General features: G+C 43.7%; 1 protein-coding gene across 1 annotated transcript in view; it reads right to left on the bottom strand.

Moving 5' to 3' along the window:
* The window catches only part of LOC126198765 (lipase 3-like), a 154,943-nt gene that overhangs the window by 26,770 nt on the left and 107,190 nt on the right, over positions 1-20,983 (bottom strand). Inside the window, exons 4-5 of the mRNA XM_049935323.1 lie at positions 17,917-18,163; positions 6,624-6,776 (exon numbers count right to left, since the gene is read on the bottom strand). Coding sequence (XP_049791280.1) covers positions 6,624-6,776; positions 17,917-18,163 — 400 coding nt within the window. The remainder of the gene's footprint in view (positions 1-6,623; positions 6,777-17,916; positions 18,164-20,983) is intronic.

The following is a 20,983-nucleotide window of genomic DNA, read 5'->3' as shown; positions in this document are numbered from 1 at the left end:
CGTGACAGAATCTAACGAGAGGACAACACGGCAATCTGATTTTTGTAGTTTTTTTTTTTTCCCCGTGAAGTTCAGAACTCTAATATTAATCTCCCAAAATAGACTGATGCAACTCTCAAAAACTCTCGAGATAAAGTGACTTCGAAGTTTTCAGAGCGTCTTTATTACGTTAAAGCAAGGCCGATTTTTCTCGACAGGCGCTGTGCTAGAAAGCTCGCCTCCCACGTAGCATTTTAGTTTCAGTTCCTGGCTGATGTAGATTCTTAAACAGAGGTGCATGTCCTAGCAGCAATTCTGTGAACTTTAAATTGCATGAAGGTGAAAAAAAAGTTAGATCAGATTGGTAATTACTGGTTCGAGTTTCGTTTCAGTCATTATTTTTTCGTTCTCTACCGTTCAGTTCGAATATCTGCGTCATTTAAATATAAAATTCATCAACTGTATGCTAGCTAACAGATAGCTAATTTCTAATGTTTCCATAAGGCGAGGTTCAACAGCCCTAAAGTATTAAAAATTGCATTTTAACCATCAGCTCTTTATTGTCCCATTAGATGTACTGTTCTGGGTTATTAACAGTCATCCAGGTGTAATATCCACGACTATATTTTACTCAGAATAATTTTCACGACAGAATTGTGTGTGGAATTTGATCGAACATTATAGTGATATCAATCAAAAGAACTTCATCGACACTAAAAATAACAATAAATAATTTTTATTTGTGTAATAATTTAATTTTCTGTGTCAATAATATCTCAGACAATGTTCATGGAAAAAAGACAAGGCAAATCATCTTTGGTTATCTGTGATAACTGTAGATGAAGGACGCTTCTTCTTCGAACCATTGAACTGACTGGACGCGATTGATTTAACACTGAGGTCTGTAAGAAACTGTAATGTATTGTTAATTAATATTTGCAAAATAGAGTTACTTTGGATGTGAACTGATTTTTATTTATCTCAAAGTTTAATCCGTAGTAATTCTCGTCCTATATAAGTGTTAATTTTTCCGCTCAGCTACTAAGGAGCGCAGCCATTAGCGTTAGTGATTTACAGCGCAGTTTGTTAGTAAATGGTAGAAAAGTAATAAGCAATTTTCATCGAGAATATTTTCAAATGTTAATGCATAATGAGGCTAAAGCGAAATGATTTAATATATATTATTTGTTTGTGGTAAAATACGATCTGTAGCGACAATCGATAAGTGACTGTCTCATGTCAACCACCAATATTGCATCGGCAGTTTTCAATAGAAATTTTATCAGACACAAATGTTGTTGGTTATAAATAATTACTATAATAATTGTGGATTGGTGGCCCAGAACCTACTCTGAAAAGACAAATTCAACTTAAATTGAATCTTTAAATACAGCGCAGATAGCACGTTACGTTGTATAAGTTCTTATCTGCTGATGTATGAAGCCTGATTATTTCGGACGTCTTTCATGAAATATTTTAACAGGAAAAATACGTCACTGTTGCGCGCGTGTAATATTCTGTGACAAACTGTTCATTTTGCTAAAGAGAAGTGCCTCCACCTCATATAACAGCAGTATTAAATTTGATAAACGATCTACAATTTAGTGCCATTTACACTACTTTACAGACAACATTGCTACACAAATCTTAGGTGGAGATTTCTGTAGCAAAATGATGATTATTAGCCGGGAAAAGCAATGTTGAGATCAAACGACTTGTTACGTTGATAATAGGTAACTGGTTTCTTGGTGATTTTGATGAAATAGCATAACACATAATCAAGCCAGGAATACTGCGCACGTTACACAGGATGTAGGGTACAACAGATTAGTTAAAAACATCCCATATTCTTTTCAAGCTGAGCCATATCGAAAGTATCCATAATCGTACTTCGAATACTGACCCTCATATTTTATGTCAAACATACAGACATTACAGGAGAACATAATAACTAATCTGTTGTATCCTACATCCTGACACTCATATTTTATAAATATTTTTTATTCCAGTCTCTGATCACAATATAAATTCTTTAGACGATGATCGCTTTCAGTTCGTAATGACCATCCTCAGATCTAAAATATTTAAATATATACATCTAGTGAGCTTGTGTGTTTCAACATAAAAGAGCAGTATGTATCACAATATACTGCCATACAACCAGGGAAATGTACAGATAAAATACCTTAAAACGTACCTTTTTTACACCATGTCCTAAAGTGATAAGGTCATAATGGCCTCGCCGGCCGAGCGGTTCTAGGCGCTACAGTCTGGAACCGCGCGACCGCTACGGTCGCAGGTTCGAATCCTGCCTCGGGCATGGATGTGTGTGATGTCCTTAGGTTAGTTAGGTTTAAGTAGTTCAAAGTTCTAGGGGACTGATGACCTCAGCAGTTAAGTCCCATAGTGCTCAGAGGCATTTGAACCATTTTGAACTTAGGGAAGGCAGGAAAAGGTGTGGATGGGGCCTAATCAGTTACCGTTGGTTGCACAGTAAACACGTACACTTTATTTAAGGAAATAGTTTTTCAAGAACAACCGTTTTAAAAAACTGACTATAACACAAGCTACACTGACGGCTGAAGGCCTAATTAAGAAAGAATTCAAACTTATTTGTCGGCTGAAGGCCACGACCAATACTTCAGAACAATCGATCAAACGCTCAAAAATTCTCTGAAGTTTTCCAACCTCTATAATATGGTAAAGCAAGGCCAATTGTTCTCCATAGATTGTATTTCCGTGAGGCAGAATGCTCGCCTATCATGTGTGAGCACTGATTCGATTCCCAGTCCTTCGTAAAATTTTAAACAAAGTTGTATGTTCTATGAACATATCCATGACGCATAAAATACGTAAGGTTGAGAAACTATTCAATTTCTTATATTTCTTAATATGAACAATCCTCTATAAAAAGCAGTAATTGAGGATGTGTATGTAGAGCAGTGTCTTTCGCTTTATGTCTTGCCTTATTCAGCTTCCTGTGGTTTGTCGCTTCAGCCTTTGGGCTTTGATGTGGTAGCAGGCACGGTCAACTTGCGAATGCACACCTTTCTTTATCTGGTACGATGTTCCCATCATGCAAGTCATATCGTAAGCCCATTCGCATGAGCAAGTCCTCATGCAAGCAAGTGAGAAGTCTCCCAAGTTAAACATAACTTGTATCTTCTTGGATCTCTTCCTCATAGCTAACTAAACTTTACACTGCAGCCAGAATATTATGACAACCGACCTACAATCGATATACACCCGTCCAGGCGATAGCTGCGTCACCTGGCGAGGCATGATTACTGGTCACACACTCGCATCGTTCATGTAGTATCAGTGAGCGTGCTGTCCGTGTGTAGATAGGGAAGACCCGCGATCTATCTGAGTTTGACAGAGGGCAGATTGTGATGGCCCGGAGGCTCGGTACGGCCATTTCTTAAACTGCACGACTCGTCGGGTGTTCTAGGAGTGCTGTGCTGAGCGTCTGCAACACGTGACGAAACCAAGGTGACGTCGTGGCGCAGGGTGTCCACCCCTCATTACAGATGACGGACATCGAAGGCTGGGCAGACTGGTAAAACAGAACAGGTAGCGAACTGAGGTGGAACTAACATCAGACCTTAATACTGGGCAGGGGTTGTCAAAACACACAGTTTGCCGAACACCCCTAACGCTGGGCCTCTGCAGCCGACGACCCATGCACGTGCCAATGCTAACACCCCGACATCGGCAACTACGACAGTGATCGGCACGTGGTCATCGGCGAAGCATGGCAGGGTCTAATGAATCCGGATGCTTTCATCATCATGCCGCTGAGAGGACGCGAAATAGCTCCTTGTCACCTCTACTGTGGGACGGAGCTCGTGGAAGGCACCATGACAGCCAAGGAGTTTCGTACACTGGTTGCAGATCACGTACACCCCTTGATGGCGATCAAATTTCCCGACGGCAGTGGGATTTTTCAGCAAGATAATACACCATGTCTCAAGGCCAGGAACGTGATGGGGTCGTTCGAGGAACACGGTCGCGAATTCCGACTGATGTGCTGGCCCTGCATCTCGCCAGATCTGAAACCGATCGAACGCATCTGCGATGTGACTGAACGTGTCGTCATAGTTCATCAGCCTCCTTCCCGGAATTTGTGTCTCGCCTACATCGGGAATGCCATCTGCTAGCACATCTTTGACGTTTTAGTACATTAGACACTTATACTTGTATTTTAATTTTTTGTTTCGCTGCAGAAATTTGCATTTATTATGTTTTACACGGCACAGTTTTTCGCGCACCACTGTTTTCTGTTTATTTTTATACTTCTAAGGGTGTATCGTGGTTTGTGTTTTGTAGTTTTGCCTACACAACGCTGCCATTATTTTGTCTCTGACCTTTATTTTTTTATTTTAGTTAATTGTATGTGTATAATTCTATTTAATTATGTTTAATAATAGTTCAAATGGCTCTGAGCACTATGGGACTTAACTTCTAAGGTCATCAGTCCCCTAAACTTAGAACTACTTAAACCTACCTAACCTAAGGACATCACACACATCCATGCCAGAGGCAGGTTTCGAACCTGCGACCGTAGCGGTAGCGCGGTTCCAGACTGTAACGCCTAGAACCGCTCGGCCTCTCCGGCCGGCTAATTATGTTTCTGTGTACTTAAATACAGTGTAACATCAGAGAAGGAATAACGCTGGAGTTCTTTTTTTAGGTGGGGGAGGGATATGCCATGATGAGTGGTCATAAGTGTGATGTGTGATGGAGTATGAGTTGGAGGAGAAGGTGAAGTGTAAGAAGTGGAATGAAAGTGTAACGGCTGGGGTTTGAGTGGGAGAAGGCTCTTACATGAAAAAGAAAACCTATTCCATAAATTACCCTCTCCCACCCCACCCCCAGCCCTTTCGATCTCATTTTACTTCTTACTCCTCACCTTCTCCACCAACTAACACTCCATCACACATCACACTGCTATACACTTATGACCATTCATCTTGATTCTCCCTCCTCCGCCTAGTAAAAAAAAAAACAACTCCATCATTATTCCTTCTCTGCTCTTACGCTGTGTATAAATATACAGCAACATAATTAAATAGAATTACATACATACTGTGGTGTCACCGCCAGAAACTACACTTGCTAGGTGGTAGCCTTTAAATCGGCCGCGGTCCGTTAGTATACGTCGGACCCGCGTGTCGCCACTATCAGTGATTGCAGACCGAACGCCGCCACACGGCAGGTCTAGAGGGACCCCTAGCACTCGCCCCAGTTGTACAGCCGACTTTGCTAGCGATGGTTCACTGACAAATTACGCTCTCATTTGCCGAGACGATAGCATAGCCTTCAGCTACGTCATTTGTTACGACCTAGCAAGGCGCCATTACCAGTTACTATTGATGCTGTAAAACACGTACCGTCAAGAACGATGTTCACAAATTATGGATTAAAGGTAAGTATTCCAGCAGCTACGTACGTTTTTTGTTAGTCTCATTTCCTTGACCTGTTCCAGACCTCACGCCAGCCTGCGTGAGCTAAAACGCGTACCTTTCGGCTTCCTCTCATAGTGGGTTGGCTGTCTTGCCAATCCACAACACATACAATTAACTAAGATAAAAGAAGTATAGGTTAAAGACGAACTAACGGCAATGTTATGTTGGCAACACTACAAAACACAAATCACACTACACACTTAGAAGTATTAAAAAAAAACAGAAAAAAACTAAAAATTAGACTACAAGTATCAGTGTCTAATGCAGAAAAACACCAACGATGGGCTAGTAGATGGCATTTCTCAATGTAGACGAGAAACCAAGAGGAAATTACCGTAAGTAAAATGCAACGAACCGCTTCTCGACCTTAAAAACAAATCAAATTGTAAATATCCTTTATTATAAACCATTCATGATGCTTTACATCAATAACGCGAAACGCATCTGGTGAAAAAAGTGCACATTTTCTTGTAGTTGCAACGACAGAACGAAAATACCCTCAGAAATTGCAAAGCAACTACGGACAATATAGCCACACAAATGAAAAAAAAACAATAAAAATTGATGGAGGTTTCGGTTTAAACAATGTTTGGGGGCCGAAACTCAATTTAAGATCTGACTGACATCACGTCCAGCCGAGCTTGGAACCTCTAAGAGGACTTACGTTTCACAGAATAGCAGTGCAGTCTCCGAAAAACAGAAGAGCATCAAGCGGCATATTGGACGACAGGAATCGAACTCAGCTACGAATAGCGACACGAGACCAACAATAGGTCACAGCCTGGAATTTTTTTCTTTTTTTTGAAATTTGTGGTAAGCTCGTATGGGACCAAACTGCTGAGGTCATCGGTCCCTAGGCTTTGTCTAACTTAAAGTAACTTACGCTGAGGACAACACACACACCCATGCCCGAGGAAGGACTCGAACCTGCGACGGGGGGAGCCGCGTGAACCGTGGCAAGACGCCTGAGACCACGCGGCTACGCCGCGCAGCTGTCACAGTCTGGTTGGAGTTCAGAGAGCGAATGCGCATTACAGCAAAGCTCGCAGCTTTCTGATGAGAAAGGCTGTGTTGGTCGTCAGTATATTGTGCATTAAATGGAGATAATACGGCACAACACCCGGAAGCTGTACATTAATCAATACTGCCGAGAAAATCTGGGAGGTGAGTACTTACGATGTTGACTTCTTTGATGTTGGTGGTCCCCAGGACGGCGCCCAGTATCTCGAGCACCTGCGCCACGGTGCTGTTGTCCTGCGTCTCGACTGACTCCGGCGTTGGCGGCTGACTGGGTGGTATCTCCCAATGCAGCAGTGGGCCCAGAAGATGCTGTGGCGACACAGAACAGGATATGTTAGCTGCAGCAGAGGGCCTGAAGTCCACAGAAGTACCTCTATAAAGAACAAAACAAAGCTACACCCAACGGTGTGTGGCGGAGGGCACTTTACGTGCCACTGTCATTTCCTCCTTTTCCTGTTCCAGTCACGTATGGTTCGCGGGAAGAAAAGCCACCGTGCGCGCTCGGATCTCTCTAATTTTACATTCGTGATATCCTCGGGAGGTATAAGCAGAGGGGAGCAATATATTCGATACCTCATCCAGAAACGCACCCTCTCGAAAGCTGAACAGCAATTTACACCGCGATGCAGAGCGCCTCTCTTGCAGTGTCTGCCACTTGAGTTTGCTAAACATCTCCGTAACACTATCACGCTTACCAAATAACCCTGTGACGAAACGCGCCGCTCTTCTTTGGATCTTCTCTATCTCCTCTGTCAACCCGACCTGGTACGGATCCCACACTGATGAGCAATACTCAAGTATAGGTCGAACGAGTGTTTTGTAAGCTACCTCCTTTCTTGATGGACTATATTTTCTAAGGACTCTCCCAATGAATCTCAACCTAGCACCCGCCTTACCAACAATTAATTTTATACGATCATTCCACTTCAAATCGTTCCGTACACATACTTCCAGATATTTTACAGGAGCAACTGCTACCAGTGTTTGTTCCGCTACCGTATAATCGTACAATAAAGGATCCTTCCTTCTATGTATCCGCAATACATTACATTTGTCTATGTTAAGGGTCAGTTGCCACTCCCTGCAACAAGTGCATATCCGCTGTAGATCTTCCTGCATTTCGCTGCAACTTTTCAATGCTGCAACTTCTCTATATAATACAGCATCATCCACGAAAAGCCGCATGGAACTTCCGACACTATCTACTAGGTCATTTATATATATTGTGAAAAGCAATGGTCCCTTAACACTCCCCTGTAGCACGCCAGAGGTTACTTTAACGTCTGTAGACGTCTCTCCATTGAGAACAACATGCTGTGTTCTGTTTGCTAAAAACTCCGTAGGCTCTTACTTTGTTTATCAGGCGACAGTGCGGAACTGTATCGAACGCCTTCCGGAAGTCAAGGAAAATGGCATCTACCTGGGAGCCTGTATCTAATATTTTCTGGGCCTCATGAACAAATAAAGCTGATTCTGCATGCAAAATCTCTGCGATAAGACGATAGGTGGAAGAGTGATTTAGGCTCGACGGACACGAGTGGGAACCACACGGGTGCGCCCGCAACGCCACAAATCATTTCGGTACACACACGGCAACATTGCAGCGACAATCGTGCAGAGATATTAGACGGGAGGTAACCGATGTGGATGTAGCTTATTTTACGAATACATCGAGAAACACAACAGGATGTTTTGGACTCACCCACTGGTTGATTCACGACTGCTGAAAGATGCGTTAGTGACACTGTTTATAAATTTAAGAGTAGATGCACTGTGGAGACTAGAAATCTGCTCTGTAGGAATCAGCATGGGCTTCGAAGAAAACGATCATGTGAAACCCAGCTCGCGCTATTCGTCCACGAGACTCAGAGGGCCATAGACACGGGTTCCCAGGTAGATGCCGCGTTTCTTGACTTCCGCAAGGCGTTCGATACAGTTCCCCACAGTCGTTTAATGAACAAAGTAAGAGCATATGAACTATCAGACCAATTGTGTGATTGGATTGAAGAGTTCCTAGATAACAGAACGCAGCATGTCATTCTCAATGGAGAGAAGTCTTCCGAAATAAGAGTGATTTCAGGTGTGCCGCAGGGGAGAGTCGTAGGACCGTTGCTATTCACAATATACATAAATGACTTTGTGGATAACATCGGAAGTTCACTGAGGCTTTTTGCGGATGATGCTGTGGTGTATCGAGAGGTTGTAACACTGGAAATTTGTACTGAAATGCAGGAGGATCTGCAGCGAATTGACTCATGGTGCAGGGAATGGCAATTGAATCTCAATGTAGACAAGTGTAATGCGCTGCGAATACATAGAAAGAAAGATCCCTTATCATTTAGCTACAATATAGCAGGTCAGCAACTGGAAGCAGTTAATTCCATAAATTGTCTGGGAGTACGCATTAGGAGTGATTTAAAATGGAATGATCATAGAAAGTTGTTCGTCGGTAAAGCAGATGCCACACTGAGATTCGTTGGAAGAATTCTAAGGAAAGGAAGTAGGTTACAATACACTTGTTCGCCCACTGCTTGAATACTGCTCACCAGTGTGGGATCCGTACCAGATAAGGTTGATAGAAGAGATAGAGAAGTACAACGGAGAACAGTGCGCTTCGTTACAAGACCGTTTAGTACTCGCGAAAGCGTTACGGAGATGATAGGTAAACTCCAGTGGAAGACTCTGCAAGAGAGACGCTCAGTAGCTCGGTACGGGCTTTTGTTGAAGTTTCGAGAACATACCTTCACCGAGGAGTCAAGCAGTATATTGCTCCCTCCTACGTATATCTCGCGAAGAGACCATGAGGATAAAATCAGAGAGATTAGAGCCCACACAGAGTCATACCGACAATCCTTCTTTCCACGAACAATACGAGACTGGAATACAAGGGAGAACCGATAGAGGTACTCAGGGTACCCTCCGCCACACACCGTCAGGTGGCTTGCGGAGTATGGATGTAGATGTAGATGTAGAAAGGTTTTGCAGAAAAACACACGCGCAACTTTCCCACACACATGTTACCAAGTTATTCCCTTCTCACCTTTTCAATGTTTCAGGGTTTTTCTTCATATCTTCAACACACCCATACGCAAAACGGCTGCACCCGTGACAGGCTGACGGCAGATATTCACGTGTTTGCGGACACGTATGTACCGCCTATTGTCCGACAACGACCGTTGCTTCTCGGAAATCGGCGAGCTCGCTGCTACGTAGTGTGTCTAAGAAGTTCGGTGAATGGCGTCATACCTGAACGGCAACATGGCGAATGTGCGCCTGCACGCGCACGGGTCTTCATAGACTTGAGGAGAATCGATACGCGGCATGCACTGCATGTGACTGGCTGTGTAAACAGACTGCGACCAGTTGAACGTAGTCAGTGTGGGAGGAAATGTCACAGTGCAATGGAGCAACATGTAAAAATCACGTTCTGCTACAAATTGGGGAAGACTGCAACGGAGACACATGGAATGTTGGCGCAGGTGTACGGGAGGGAAGCCGTGAGCACAAAATGTGTTTACGAATGGTTTAAGCGCTTCCGCGATGATTTGGATAAGCGGAAGATCTGCTCCCGGTTTGTCACGCACAAGCTCACAGACGAGCAGAAAGCAAAACGCATGGAAACTGTTGATGGTTTCATTTCCATGTGTGACCAGGATCAGTTGCTTCTGAACATCATCGTCACGGGAAATGAGACCTGGTACTACCAGTTCGATCAGGAATCAAGACAGCAATCGATGTCATGGTGTTCACCGTCTTCCCCGCGACGAAAAAAAAGTCTGCAAGAATATAAGGTGAAAACACAGGAGTTTGTTGCTGCAGGTCAAACCATTAATGCTGTATTTTACCAGTAAAAAAAAATGGTTCAAATGGCTCTGAGCACTATGGGACGTAACTTCTGAGGTCATCAATCCCCTAGAACTTAGAACTACTTAAACCTAACTAACCTAAGGACATCACACAGATCTAACCCCGAGGCAGGATTCGAACCTGCGACCGTAGGGGTCGCGCGGTTCCAGACTGTAGCGCCTAGAACCGCTCGGCCACTCCGGCCGGCTTTACCAGTCTGTTTTGAACCGATTGCTACAGAGTATCCGGCAGGTTCGGCCAGAGTTCCACATGACTGGAAAAGGAATACTGCTCCATCACAATGCCCTTGCAGACTGCGAGATTCATGTGCGCCAATTCCTGGCGCAGAAGATGGTAACTGTTCTTCAATACCTCCGTACTCCACTGATCTGGTTCCTGCAGACTTCTTCCTGTTTCTTTGCTTGAAGGCGGTCATGAAAGATGAACGTCGTGCGGACGTGAATGCTATCAAAGATCGTATGACATCCGTTTTGGGGCCGATTCCACAGAAGGCCCTTGCGGAGAGTTTCCAGAAGCTGTACGAATGTTGTCAAAAGTTTGTTGTAGCGGATGGAGACTATTTTGAAGTGCAATAAAGAATATTTGTTTGCATCTTTTCTTTTGTTTGTTGTCTGATAGCATTCATCTAACTTTTTAGACACACCACGTATAAACAGCAGTACTTGGCCAACACAATCGCGGCAGGTTAGTAACTTCATTGCTGTAGTCTGCATGGCTCCATTATTCCACATCTACAACAAAAACCCGCTAGGAAATGACTCTCTGCGCCAGCGATTATAAATCAGTCGTGTGCGCAAAAGGCGTAGGGACAAATGCGTGAATCTAGCTTTTATAAAGTTGACACGGTTCTGCATCGGACAATTACGGGTAAGAGCTGTAGCTAAAAACATATCTACACAAAATTTGAAGCAGCTTTGTACATACTGCGTGTATCTCCAAAAGTCGTGAGCGGCATTTCTTCTGTTTTCTTCGGCAGATATCTGAAATTTTGTTTTTGCAGCGCGTATATGGAGTCAGCCCAAACAAACAGTGTCTAGATACGCAGAGGGGATTGTCTGCAGAAACACAACTGTTAAATTTTTTTTATCAATTTCATGTAAACTAACTTAGCCGCCCGCTGCTTCGCTCTCATAGACTGTATGATCTGCACAGATTTTGGTTTTTTGTTTTTCTTTAAACGTATTTTTATTTTGTTCACAAATTTTTACAACTTCTAAGCTTTTACCGCGTATTAAAGCCACAGAAAAATGGTCTTTTAGAAAGTACGAGGGTCATGCAATAATTAAAGAGACAAATTGGTTAGGAGAAAAAAGCGTTTATTTTTACAAAACAATACTTTTTCTACTTTTCAACATAATCCCCTTGAACATTTATGCACTTGTTCCAACGGGCTACAATCTTTTTTATTCCGGCTGCAAAGAAGTCTCTATCTTGATGTTTGAACCAATTTCCCACAAACTTTTTCACGTCTTCGTTGTCCTGAAACCTCTTCCCACGTAATGCCTCCTTCAGTGCACCAAACAAATGGAAATCACTAGGTGCTAAATCAAGATTGTAAAGGGGATGAGATAGTACTTCCCAGCCTATTTTGCCGATGGTTTCAGGGGTTACTTGAGAAATATGAGAACATGCATTGTCTTGCTGGAGAATCACACCTCCCCTCTGAGATCCACGACGTCTCGCTCTCACCTTGTTTAAAAGCAAATCTGATTAGTATTGACTGTTCATTGTACGCTGTACTTCGAAATAATCACAAAAAACTGGGCCTTCAGCATCCCAAAACACCGTCAACATGACTTTTCCTACTGATGATTGGGTTTTGAATTTTTTGTTGACAGGTGAGTTGGTGTGCTTCCACTCAATGCTTTGTCTTTTTGATCCTGGCTCATAATAGTGAACCCAATTTTCATCACAAGCTAAAATTTTGTTGAGGACGTCCTCACCTTCTCTTTCATAACATTCCTTCAGCTCTGTGCACACTCTCAACTTTGTTTTCTTGCGTAGCCGCGTCAATTCCTTAGGGACCCATCTTGCACAAGTTCTGCCGTACTTCAGCTTGTTACGGATAATGTTATGAACTGTACCAATACTAACTTGAACCTTATTAACTATCATTTCCATAGTTACACGGCGGTTGGCACGAATAATGTCATCAATTCGATTTTCAACTCAGGGAGTTGGAACTGCAACTGGTCGGCCAGAACGGTGTTCGTCAATCACTGAGTTGCGACCATTTTTGAACTGCTCTACCCACTTGTAAAAATTTGCACGATTCATATAACCTTCACCATAAACTTTACAAATTATTCATTATACACTCCTGGAAATTGAAATAAGAACACCGTGAATTCATTGTCCCAGGAAGGGGAAACCTTATTGACACATTCCTGGGGTCAGATACATCACATGATCACACTGACAGAACCACAGGCACATAGACACAGGCAACAGAGCATGCACAATGTCGGCACTAGTACAGTGTATATCCACCTTTCGCAGCAATGCAGGCTGCTATTCTCCCATGGAGACGATCGTAGAGATGCTGGATGTAGTCCTGTGGAACGGCTTGCCATGCCATTTCCACCTGGCGCCTCAATTAAACCAGCGCTCGTGCTGGACGTGCAGACCGCGTGAGACGACGCTTCATCCAGTCCCAAACATGCTCAATGGGGGACAGATCCGGAGATCTTGCTGGCCAGGGTAGTTGACTTACACCTTCTAGAGCACGTTGGGTGGCACGAGATACATGCGGACGTGCATTGTCCTGTTGGAACAGCAAGTTCCCTTGCCGGTCTAGGAATGGTAGAACGATGGGTTCGATGACGGTTTGGATGTACCGTGCACTATTCAGTGTCCCCTCGACGATCACCAGTGGTGTACGGCCAGTGTAGGAGATCGCTCCCCACACCATGATGCCGGGTGTTGGCCCTGTGTGCCTCGATCCTATGCAGTCCTGATTGTGGCGCTCACCTGCACGGCGCCAAACACGCATACGACCATCATTGGCACCAAGGCAGAAGCGACTCTCATCGCTGAAGACGACACGTCTCCATTCGTCCCTCCATTCACGCCTGTCGCGACACCACTGGAGGCGGGCTGCACGATGTTGGGGCGTGAGCGGAAGACGGCCTAACGGTGTGCGGGACCGTAGCCCAGCTTCATGGAGACGGTTGCGAATGGTCCTCGCCGATACCCCAGGAGCAACAGTGTCCCTAATTTGCTGGGAAGTGGCGATGCGGTCCCCTACGGCACTGCGTAGGATCCTACGGTCTTGGCGTGCATCCGTGCGTCGCTGCGGTCCGGTCCCAGGTCGACGGGCACGTGCACCTTCCGCCGACCACTGGCGACAACATCGATGTACTGTGGAGACCTCACGCCCCACGTGTTGAGCAATTCGGCGGTACGTCCACCCGGCCTCCCGCATGCCCACTATACGCCCTCGCTCAAAGTCCGTCAACTGCACATACGGTTCACGTCCACGCTGTCGCGGCATGCTACCAGTGTTAAAGACTGCGATGGAGCTCCGTATGCCACGGCAAACTGCCTGACACTGACGGCGGCGGTGCACAAATGCTGCGCAGCTAGCGCCATTCGACGGCCAACACCGCGGGTCCTGGTGTGTCCGCTGTGCCGTGCGTGTGATCATTGCTTGTACAGCCCTCTCGCAGTGTCCGGAGCAAGTATGGTGGGTCTGACACACCGGTGTCAATGTGTTCTTTTTTCCATTTCCATGAGTGTACATTCACTGGTTCCTCGTTTTCACTAAGTAAAAAACGAATAACAGAACGTTGTACAACTAATGTGGTCGTTTCAAGCGGACTCGCCATCTTGAAATGTATTTTTGAGGTTATAAACAAAACGATTTTCATACATCAGCTGATCAGGGCCCATCCTAGTGATGCCAACTTAACGCCATAAAAGCACCAAACTTTCCCTACTAACAGTTTTTTCCCCAGACCAACTTGTCTCTTTAATTATGAATAACACTCTTACTTCTGATCAAAAAACGATTCTGGCTGCAGGAGTCCAAGGTTTTGTCAGTCATGCCTGTTGTGTTCTTGTGGTAATATTTCCATAGAAACTTTCACCCACTAGCACATATTTATTTATATCTAACCCAGAAATGAAACAACGATTTGCATAGATTCAACTTTAAAATTTTTTTAATATAACGAAATATTTTCGAAACCCCTACGGGGTTGAATTTACAAAAACGCTGAAAAAAGTATTTTTTATTTCCAACTGAGAAGTCAAATATCAATTTGCATGTATGTAGCTTTAAAAATGCTTTACTACTTTTTTTTAATAATGATTGTTTTCCAAAAAAAATTCACTCACTGTTTTACGCCATTCTCGGTTGAATTTCCAAAAATACTGAAACGCGTACTTTCTATTTCTGTCGGAGAAATCAAATACCGATTTTTATTGTTCTAGCTTCAAAATTGCCTTAACAGCGGCATATTTTCAAAAAGCCTCTCACCCCTATTTCACTGCCTTAGGAGTGTAATTTCGAAAATCCCTCCTTAAAAATGCTTACAGTGTGAGATGCAAACCTTCTCCTCATTTCTAGTTTCTGTTCTTAGCGGTTTGCGCTGGGCAATGATAAGTCGGTGATTCAGTGTGGACATATTTCATTCCCTTATTGGTTGGTTTTACAAAAACAGTGAAGCACGTATTTTTTATTTCTAACCGAGAAGCCAAATTAAAATTTTCATAGATTCAGCTTCAAAAGTAATCCCATAATGAAGTACTTCATAAAACATTTTATCCACTATTTTAGCCCCCCAGGGGTTGAATTTCCACAAACACTGAAACTCATGTTTTTTCATTTGTAATCAAGAAGACAAGTACCAGTTTTCATAGATGTGGTATTGGAAATGCTTTAGCAGTTGTCCAATAATGATTTTTTTTAAATACTTACACCGACCATTTCACCGCCTCTAGGGGTCAAATTTCCAAAACTTCTGAAACGTGTATTTCTTTATTTCTGACCAAGAAAACAATGCTCGTAGGTCCTGTTTCAAAATCGGATTAATAGTAACATATTTTCAAAAAAAAAAATCATCCCCTATTTCACCCCCAAAGGAGTGGGATTCAGAAAAATCCCTTCTCAAACGACGCCTACAGTATAAGATCAACACCCTCGCCAAATATCAATGGCTTGGGCTGGGTGATGATTAGTCAGTGAGTGAGTCAATCAGTCGAGACTCTGGCTATGATATAGAATATATCTTTAAGGAAAGGGAAAGAAATTTATTTTTTAATTTTTCCTGTATGGAGATCAACATTTTTCAGGCCAGAATTGGGCTACGTCAAATGCTTCCCTGCTATAATTCATCGACGAAACATGTACTGGGACAGATGAAAGGTTCCTTATCCTGATATTCCCCACAGTCACATGCGTCACTACATTCACCTCTCGATTAGGCCTGCCTGTTCCGACGCGCTTCAGGCTCCTCCAAATCTTCCACTTCAAGTACTCGCCGCCGGCCATCTTCCTTAGTGGTCCGCCCCGATAGCTGAATGGTCAGCGTGACGGACTGCCGTCCTAAGGGGCCCGGGTTCGATTTCCGGCTTGGTCGGGGATTTTCTCCGCTCAGGGACTGGGTGTTGTGTTGTCTTCACCATCATTTCATCCACATCCGGGGCGCAGGTCGCCCAATGTCGCTTTGAATATAATAAGACCTGCTCCAAGGCGGTCGGACCTGCCCCGTAAGGGGCCTCCCAGCCAATGACGCCAAACGCTCACTTCCATAGTCGTTTGTTCAGGACCATCCTGTGGCATTTGAGTCTTTCAGGTCCAGGGCAGTCGTCAATAGGACGTGGCGTTCATAAAAGTAATGCTGAAGCTTTTAATTGTGTCAGTTACGGCTCATCAGGAGTTGGAGTCGGTAAATCCGGCGGCTCTGTATAGCTTATCGAGCGGCGTGGGTTTCATGCGATCGGCTGTTAGTCGGAACCTTTCATTTAAGCTAAAGGTTGACCTTTGTGGCATATACAGACGTGGACCACACGGGACAGGCTTATTCTGTATGGCCTATGGTTCTTAGCAGCTTCGTTATGGCACTCCTTTTGCTTTTAGCCAATTTCCTCAATCTGATGTTCCCAGTTTCGATGGGTCTGATAGTGAGGTTTGTACCTCAATGTCAAGTACGACATCCGGGTGAGTCGGCTTCCCTGAGTGTTCCAGGTTATTTTCAGCTTTCTGTTTCCCTTGGACGATGGTGAAAGCCACTGATTCCTCTCTTTGTGAGATTTGGTTTTAGAGGAATGGTGCTTAGGAGTGCGTTCCAGGTTTTGTTTTACTTCCTCAAACTATTTTCTTCAGCTGGGACGGTCAGATCGTCGGCCTACAGGAATTTGGTCGTCTAATTTGATCTTGGTTGGTGATTAGTATATACAGATAGAGTACGGAGATGGCCAGGAAAAGAAAAGAAGAAATATAGCTCAAGCGGTAAGAGTATTACAAGCGAAAGACGAGTTTCTGGTCTAGAGTCCCGTTCCAGCTGGCGATTTTACTTTGTTGATGTGAAATGGAAATTACTGATAAACCTTTACAGAATCAAGTTTAATAAGGGGTGCTTATATCAGGAAGTAATTGCAGAATATGGAAAGCTTAATATTGTCAGTAATAAGCCAACAACTGGTGCAAATGAGAAAAAAAAGTGAAATCATGTCGGTAAAAGAAGAGGCCAGCAGTGCATTAGGAATTATATTTATTCATTGCATCGATTCTGGACGGCAAACTGTAGCCGCGATTTATATTCGCGATTCATGTGGGTATAATATGCAGTGAGTCGCTTTTCTGAATTTTCATAAGAATTACTTTATTAATCATACAAAACTTTTTCTAGCCACTCCAGGCTTACCATCGGATGAACAATGTCCAGATCGTGGAGACTGTACTGCCTCATGGTAGCCGTGCCATGACGAATTCATTCTGACAATGTTACACACACACACACACACACACACATACACACATGCAGTATTTAGTTGTGAAATCGAGTGCACCTAAATAGTCTCTCTCTCTCTCTCTCTCTCTCTCTCTCTCTCTCTCTCTCTCTGTGTGTGAGTGTGTGTGTGTGTGTGTGTGTGTAGCTTGTGCAACCTGCAAATGTACATTGTCAGAATGAAAAAACAAAAAATCTTATCAAAGTTCAAAAAAGGGAATAGTTGCATACTATACCCACACGAATCGTCTTAAAGTTAGCTAAGAATTTGTCGCTGTACGATATGTATGTTTTACAGCTAACAGAGTGGATAATCTAGGAGCAAAATTAGTAGCGAGGCAGCCCAAAAAAATATTATACCTAACACGTGGAAGAAAGAATAAAAATATTACGAAACCTACTGTGCTTCTCCTTGGTTGCCGATCTGCTTTCTTCCTTCGTCTATTCATTACTTTATTTGTTGCTCTAATTCGTGAAGTTTTTGAGGTGTAATTGTGATCTCTTATACTCGACAATGCTTGAACACAAGATATTCTCCGAAGAGCCGATTTGAGACGTTTACAGGATACATCTAGTTACTGTATCTCCAGTTCAATGCGGTGCTGAGAGATTAAGTTGTACATACTTACCGCCAAGGGATTTGCGAACGGAGAGATGAACCTGATGATCGGACTGGGGATGTTGCTCATGTAGCAGACAGGCGCCAGCAAGACAGCCAGCTGGACCTTTTGTTGGTACTCCGGCCTTTCGCACGCCATGACAAAGTAGATGGTGGTGCCCATAGAATGTCCCAAGTACATTAGGGCACTCTTTCCAGTCACATTGAGTATGTAGTCGATAATTGCTGGGATATCGTATGCACCCTGCTCGTGCCAGCTGCAGAAAAATCGAAAACTTTTAGTGTAACGTGAGAATAAGCAATACGCTACTGAAGTAATTTGGCGTGCAGAAGTGCAAGTCGCAATGAAACCTTCACTCAATAAATTAATCGCAAGTAAGTTGGGCGTTAGCGAATGGTACTAATTATGAAGATTGTTAATTCTGGTGGTTCATGTAGAAGATAGGCCTATACAGAATGACAGGAGAATAGGCACAGATATTTAGATAGTTGGTACCTTAATATGTACCTACACTCGTCCCGCAAAAACATCGTATAACGCACTCCCTGATATTTTCTGCACTGTCGTAACTGCGCCACAAAGTGGACTACACCTGTCAGAATAGACTTTCACGTGTCCACACTTCAGTACCTGACCAACTGCCCAGGTGATAGTAAAATTTAATGGCTTGCTTGTGCCACATGTACTAGCCAACCTAAAAACACAGTACTCGTAATAGCTACTATTTTGAGTCTGCAAATGACGTAAATGCTAATGTAATGTTGTTCAGTACTCTGTCCTTAATCATTAACAGAAATACTGCACTTATACCCCTAGCACCCTCTATATATTTCAGGTGTGGGTGAAGCTCATACACCAGCTGATCAGAAGTAGCCGGGCACCTGTTAGTGCACATTAACAGGCCTTTGCCCACATTTCGTCTTTATGGTGGCTGTAACTTTTCTGACAACACTTTCAATTAGGATGCTGAATATCTGTGGAGGATCAACAGACCCTTCTTCATGAAGAGCTGGAACCACAAAAGGTAATGATGTTGAGCACTGGGCCGGCCGGAGCGGCCGAGCGCTACAGTCTGGAACCGCACGACCACTACGGTCGCAGGTTCGAATCCTGTCTCGGACGTGGATGTGTGTGATGTCCTTAGGTTGGTTATGTTTAAGTAGTTCTAAGTTCTAGGGGCCTGATGACCTCAGAAGTAAAGTCCCACAGTGCTCAGAGCCATTTGAACCATTTTTTGTTGAGCACTGGAGTCTGTACGGAATCCACGTTCTAACTCACCACAAACGTGTCCCATTGTATTCAGGTCGGTAGGCTTAGCAAGCCAATCCATTTGAGGAATGTTAATGCCCACACCAATGGTCTAGGGGTGAAGCTGGCACGGTTGTTCAGCGTGTTCGGTCAGAGGGATAGTTGTGCCCTCTGTAGTTAAAAAAAAAAAAAAAAACTGGGTGAGTATATCAACAATAAACTTGAACGGGTGTCATGGGACGTCCGCCACGAACAAATGCAACGAAAATGACGAACAAAATATCAACCAAAAAAGGGGATACGACTTTTACTAGTAATCAAAACGTCCTCAGTCCCGGGTTCGAAACCTGCCACCACTTAAATTTTGAACAAAAATAATCAGCAACGGTATTCCTCCATAAGCAGCTACCCTCATACTGCCAATGGCCGTGTCAAAGAGGTAGGAGGAGCGGGCAGAGGCTCAGAGCACTTTCTTGCCCCTGGGGTGGGAAACTGTCCCTAAAGGCGGAAGGATCAGCAGTGATCAACGGCAGGAGGGTGCAGAAGACAATAGCAACCACTGCATTAAAGATAAATAACATGTTTCTTCTGCAGTGTGCCTTCACTTGAGAGTGGCCAAAGGTTGTTAGTGCCCCTTCTTTGAAGCCACATGATTCGGTAAACCGCTTGTGTGCACCCGCTTGGGGTGCGATATTATGAGTTGCGGTGATATTGACTGTATCAGGCACTGGGTGTGAATTTGAAATCTAATTGCGATTTAGTAACGTGTATTCATTCTAACCTACGTTGATGTGTTTTAGTCATAATTGAATTGCATACGGCTACTACTGAGTGAAATCTTCTGTCTTGCTTAAGGGTTTAACTGCAACTGCTCTGTTTGTACCTGCACCTTATCAGTTACATGTACTCGCTTATCATCTTACCTAGACGGAGGCGTATGTATTTATTGTGTACGACGAAATCCATTCTAATTATCTCTGTCACTCTCAGCGAGTTTCCCGTGATCTGATTAAAAGCTTTGTGAAGGTTTATTGAAGTTTTGCTTACCTATTTGTTTTATCTAAGTTTACGAGTTGTATTTATCTTGTTAAAGAAAGTCTCATCATTTGTGAGTGTATATTCTCTTACAGTTTGAGGGTGCTGCCTCGCGTGTGATTTATGTTCACAGTGTAAGTAGGCTGTTTATGTTTTCTTATTGGCAACGTTACGTAGCGCTCTGTATGAAAATCACTGGCTGTGCTGTGTGCAGTCTGTGGCTAGTTTGCATTGTTGTCTGCCGTTGTAGTGTTGGGCAGCTGGATGTTAACAGCGCGTAGCGTTGCGCAATTGGAGGTGAGCCGCCAGCAGTGGTGGATGTGGGGAGAGAGATGGCGGAGTTTTGAAATTTGTAAGACTGGATGTCATGAACTGCTATATATATTATGACTATTAAGGTAAATACATTGTTTGTTCTCTATTAAAATCTTTCATTTGCTAACTATCCCTATCAGTAGTTAGTGCCTTCCGTAGTTTGAATCTTTTATTTAGCTGGCAGTAGTGGCGCTCGCTGTATTGCAGTAGTTCGAGTAATGAAGATTTTTGTGAGGTAAGTGATTTGTGAAAGGTATAGGTTAATGTTAGTCAGGGCCATTCTTTTGTAGGAATTTTTGAAAGTCAGATTGCGTTGCGCTAAAAATATTGTGTGTCAGTTTAAGCACAGTCGTATATAATTTTTCAAAGGGGACGTTTCAACAGTTGATTGCAAACATGCGGGTCTACCTTGGTGTTTCCAGCCGTGACTTCTGGGCCGCTACCTGTCGAACGCCCGAGGTCTAAGTTATTGCGGCGG

Source organism: Schistocerca nitens, chromosome 8 (assembly GCF_023898315.1).
Source record: "Schistocerca nitens isolate TAMUIC-IGC-003100 chromosome 8, iqSchNite1.1, whole genome shotgun sequence".
In the NCBI taxonomy this organism is placed as follows: domain Eukaryota; kingdom Metazoa; phylum Arthropoda; class Insecta; order Orthoptera; family Acrididae; genus Schistocerca; species Schistocerca nitens.
The sequence above is the reverse complement of the archived record's forward strand: the minus strand, read 5'-3'. Positions and strand labels throughout refer to the sequence as shown.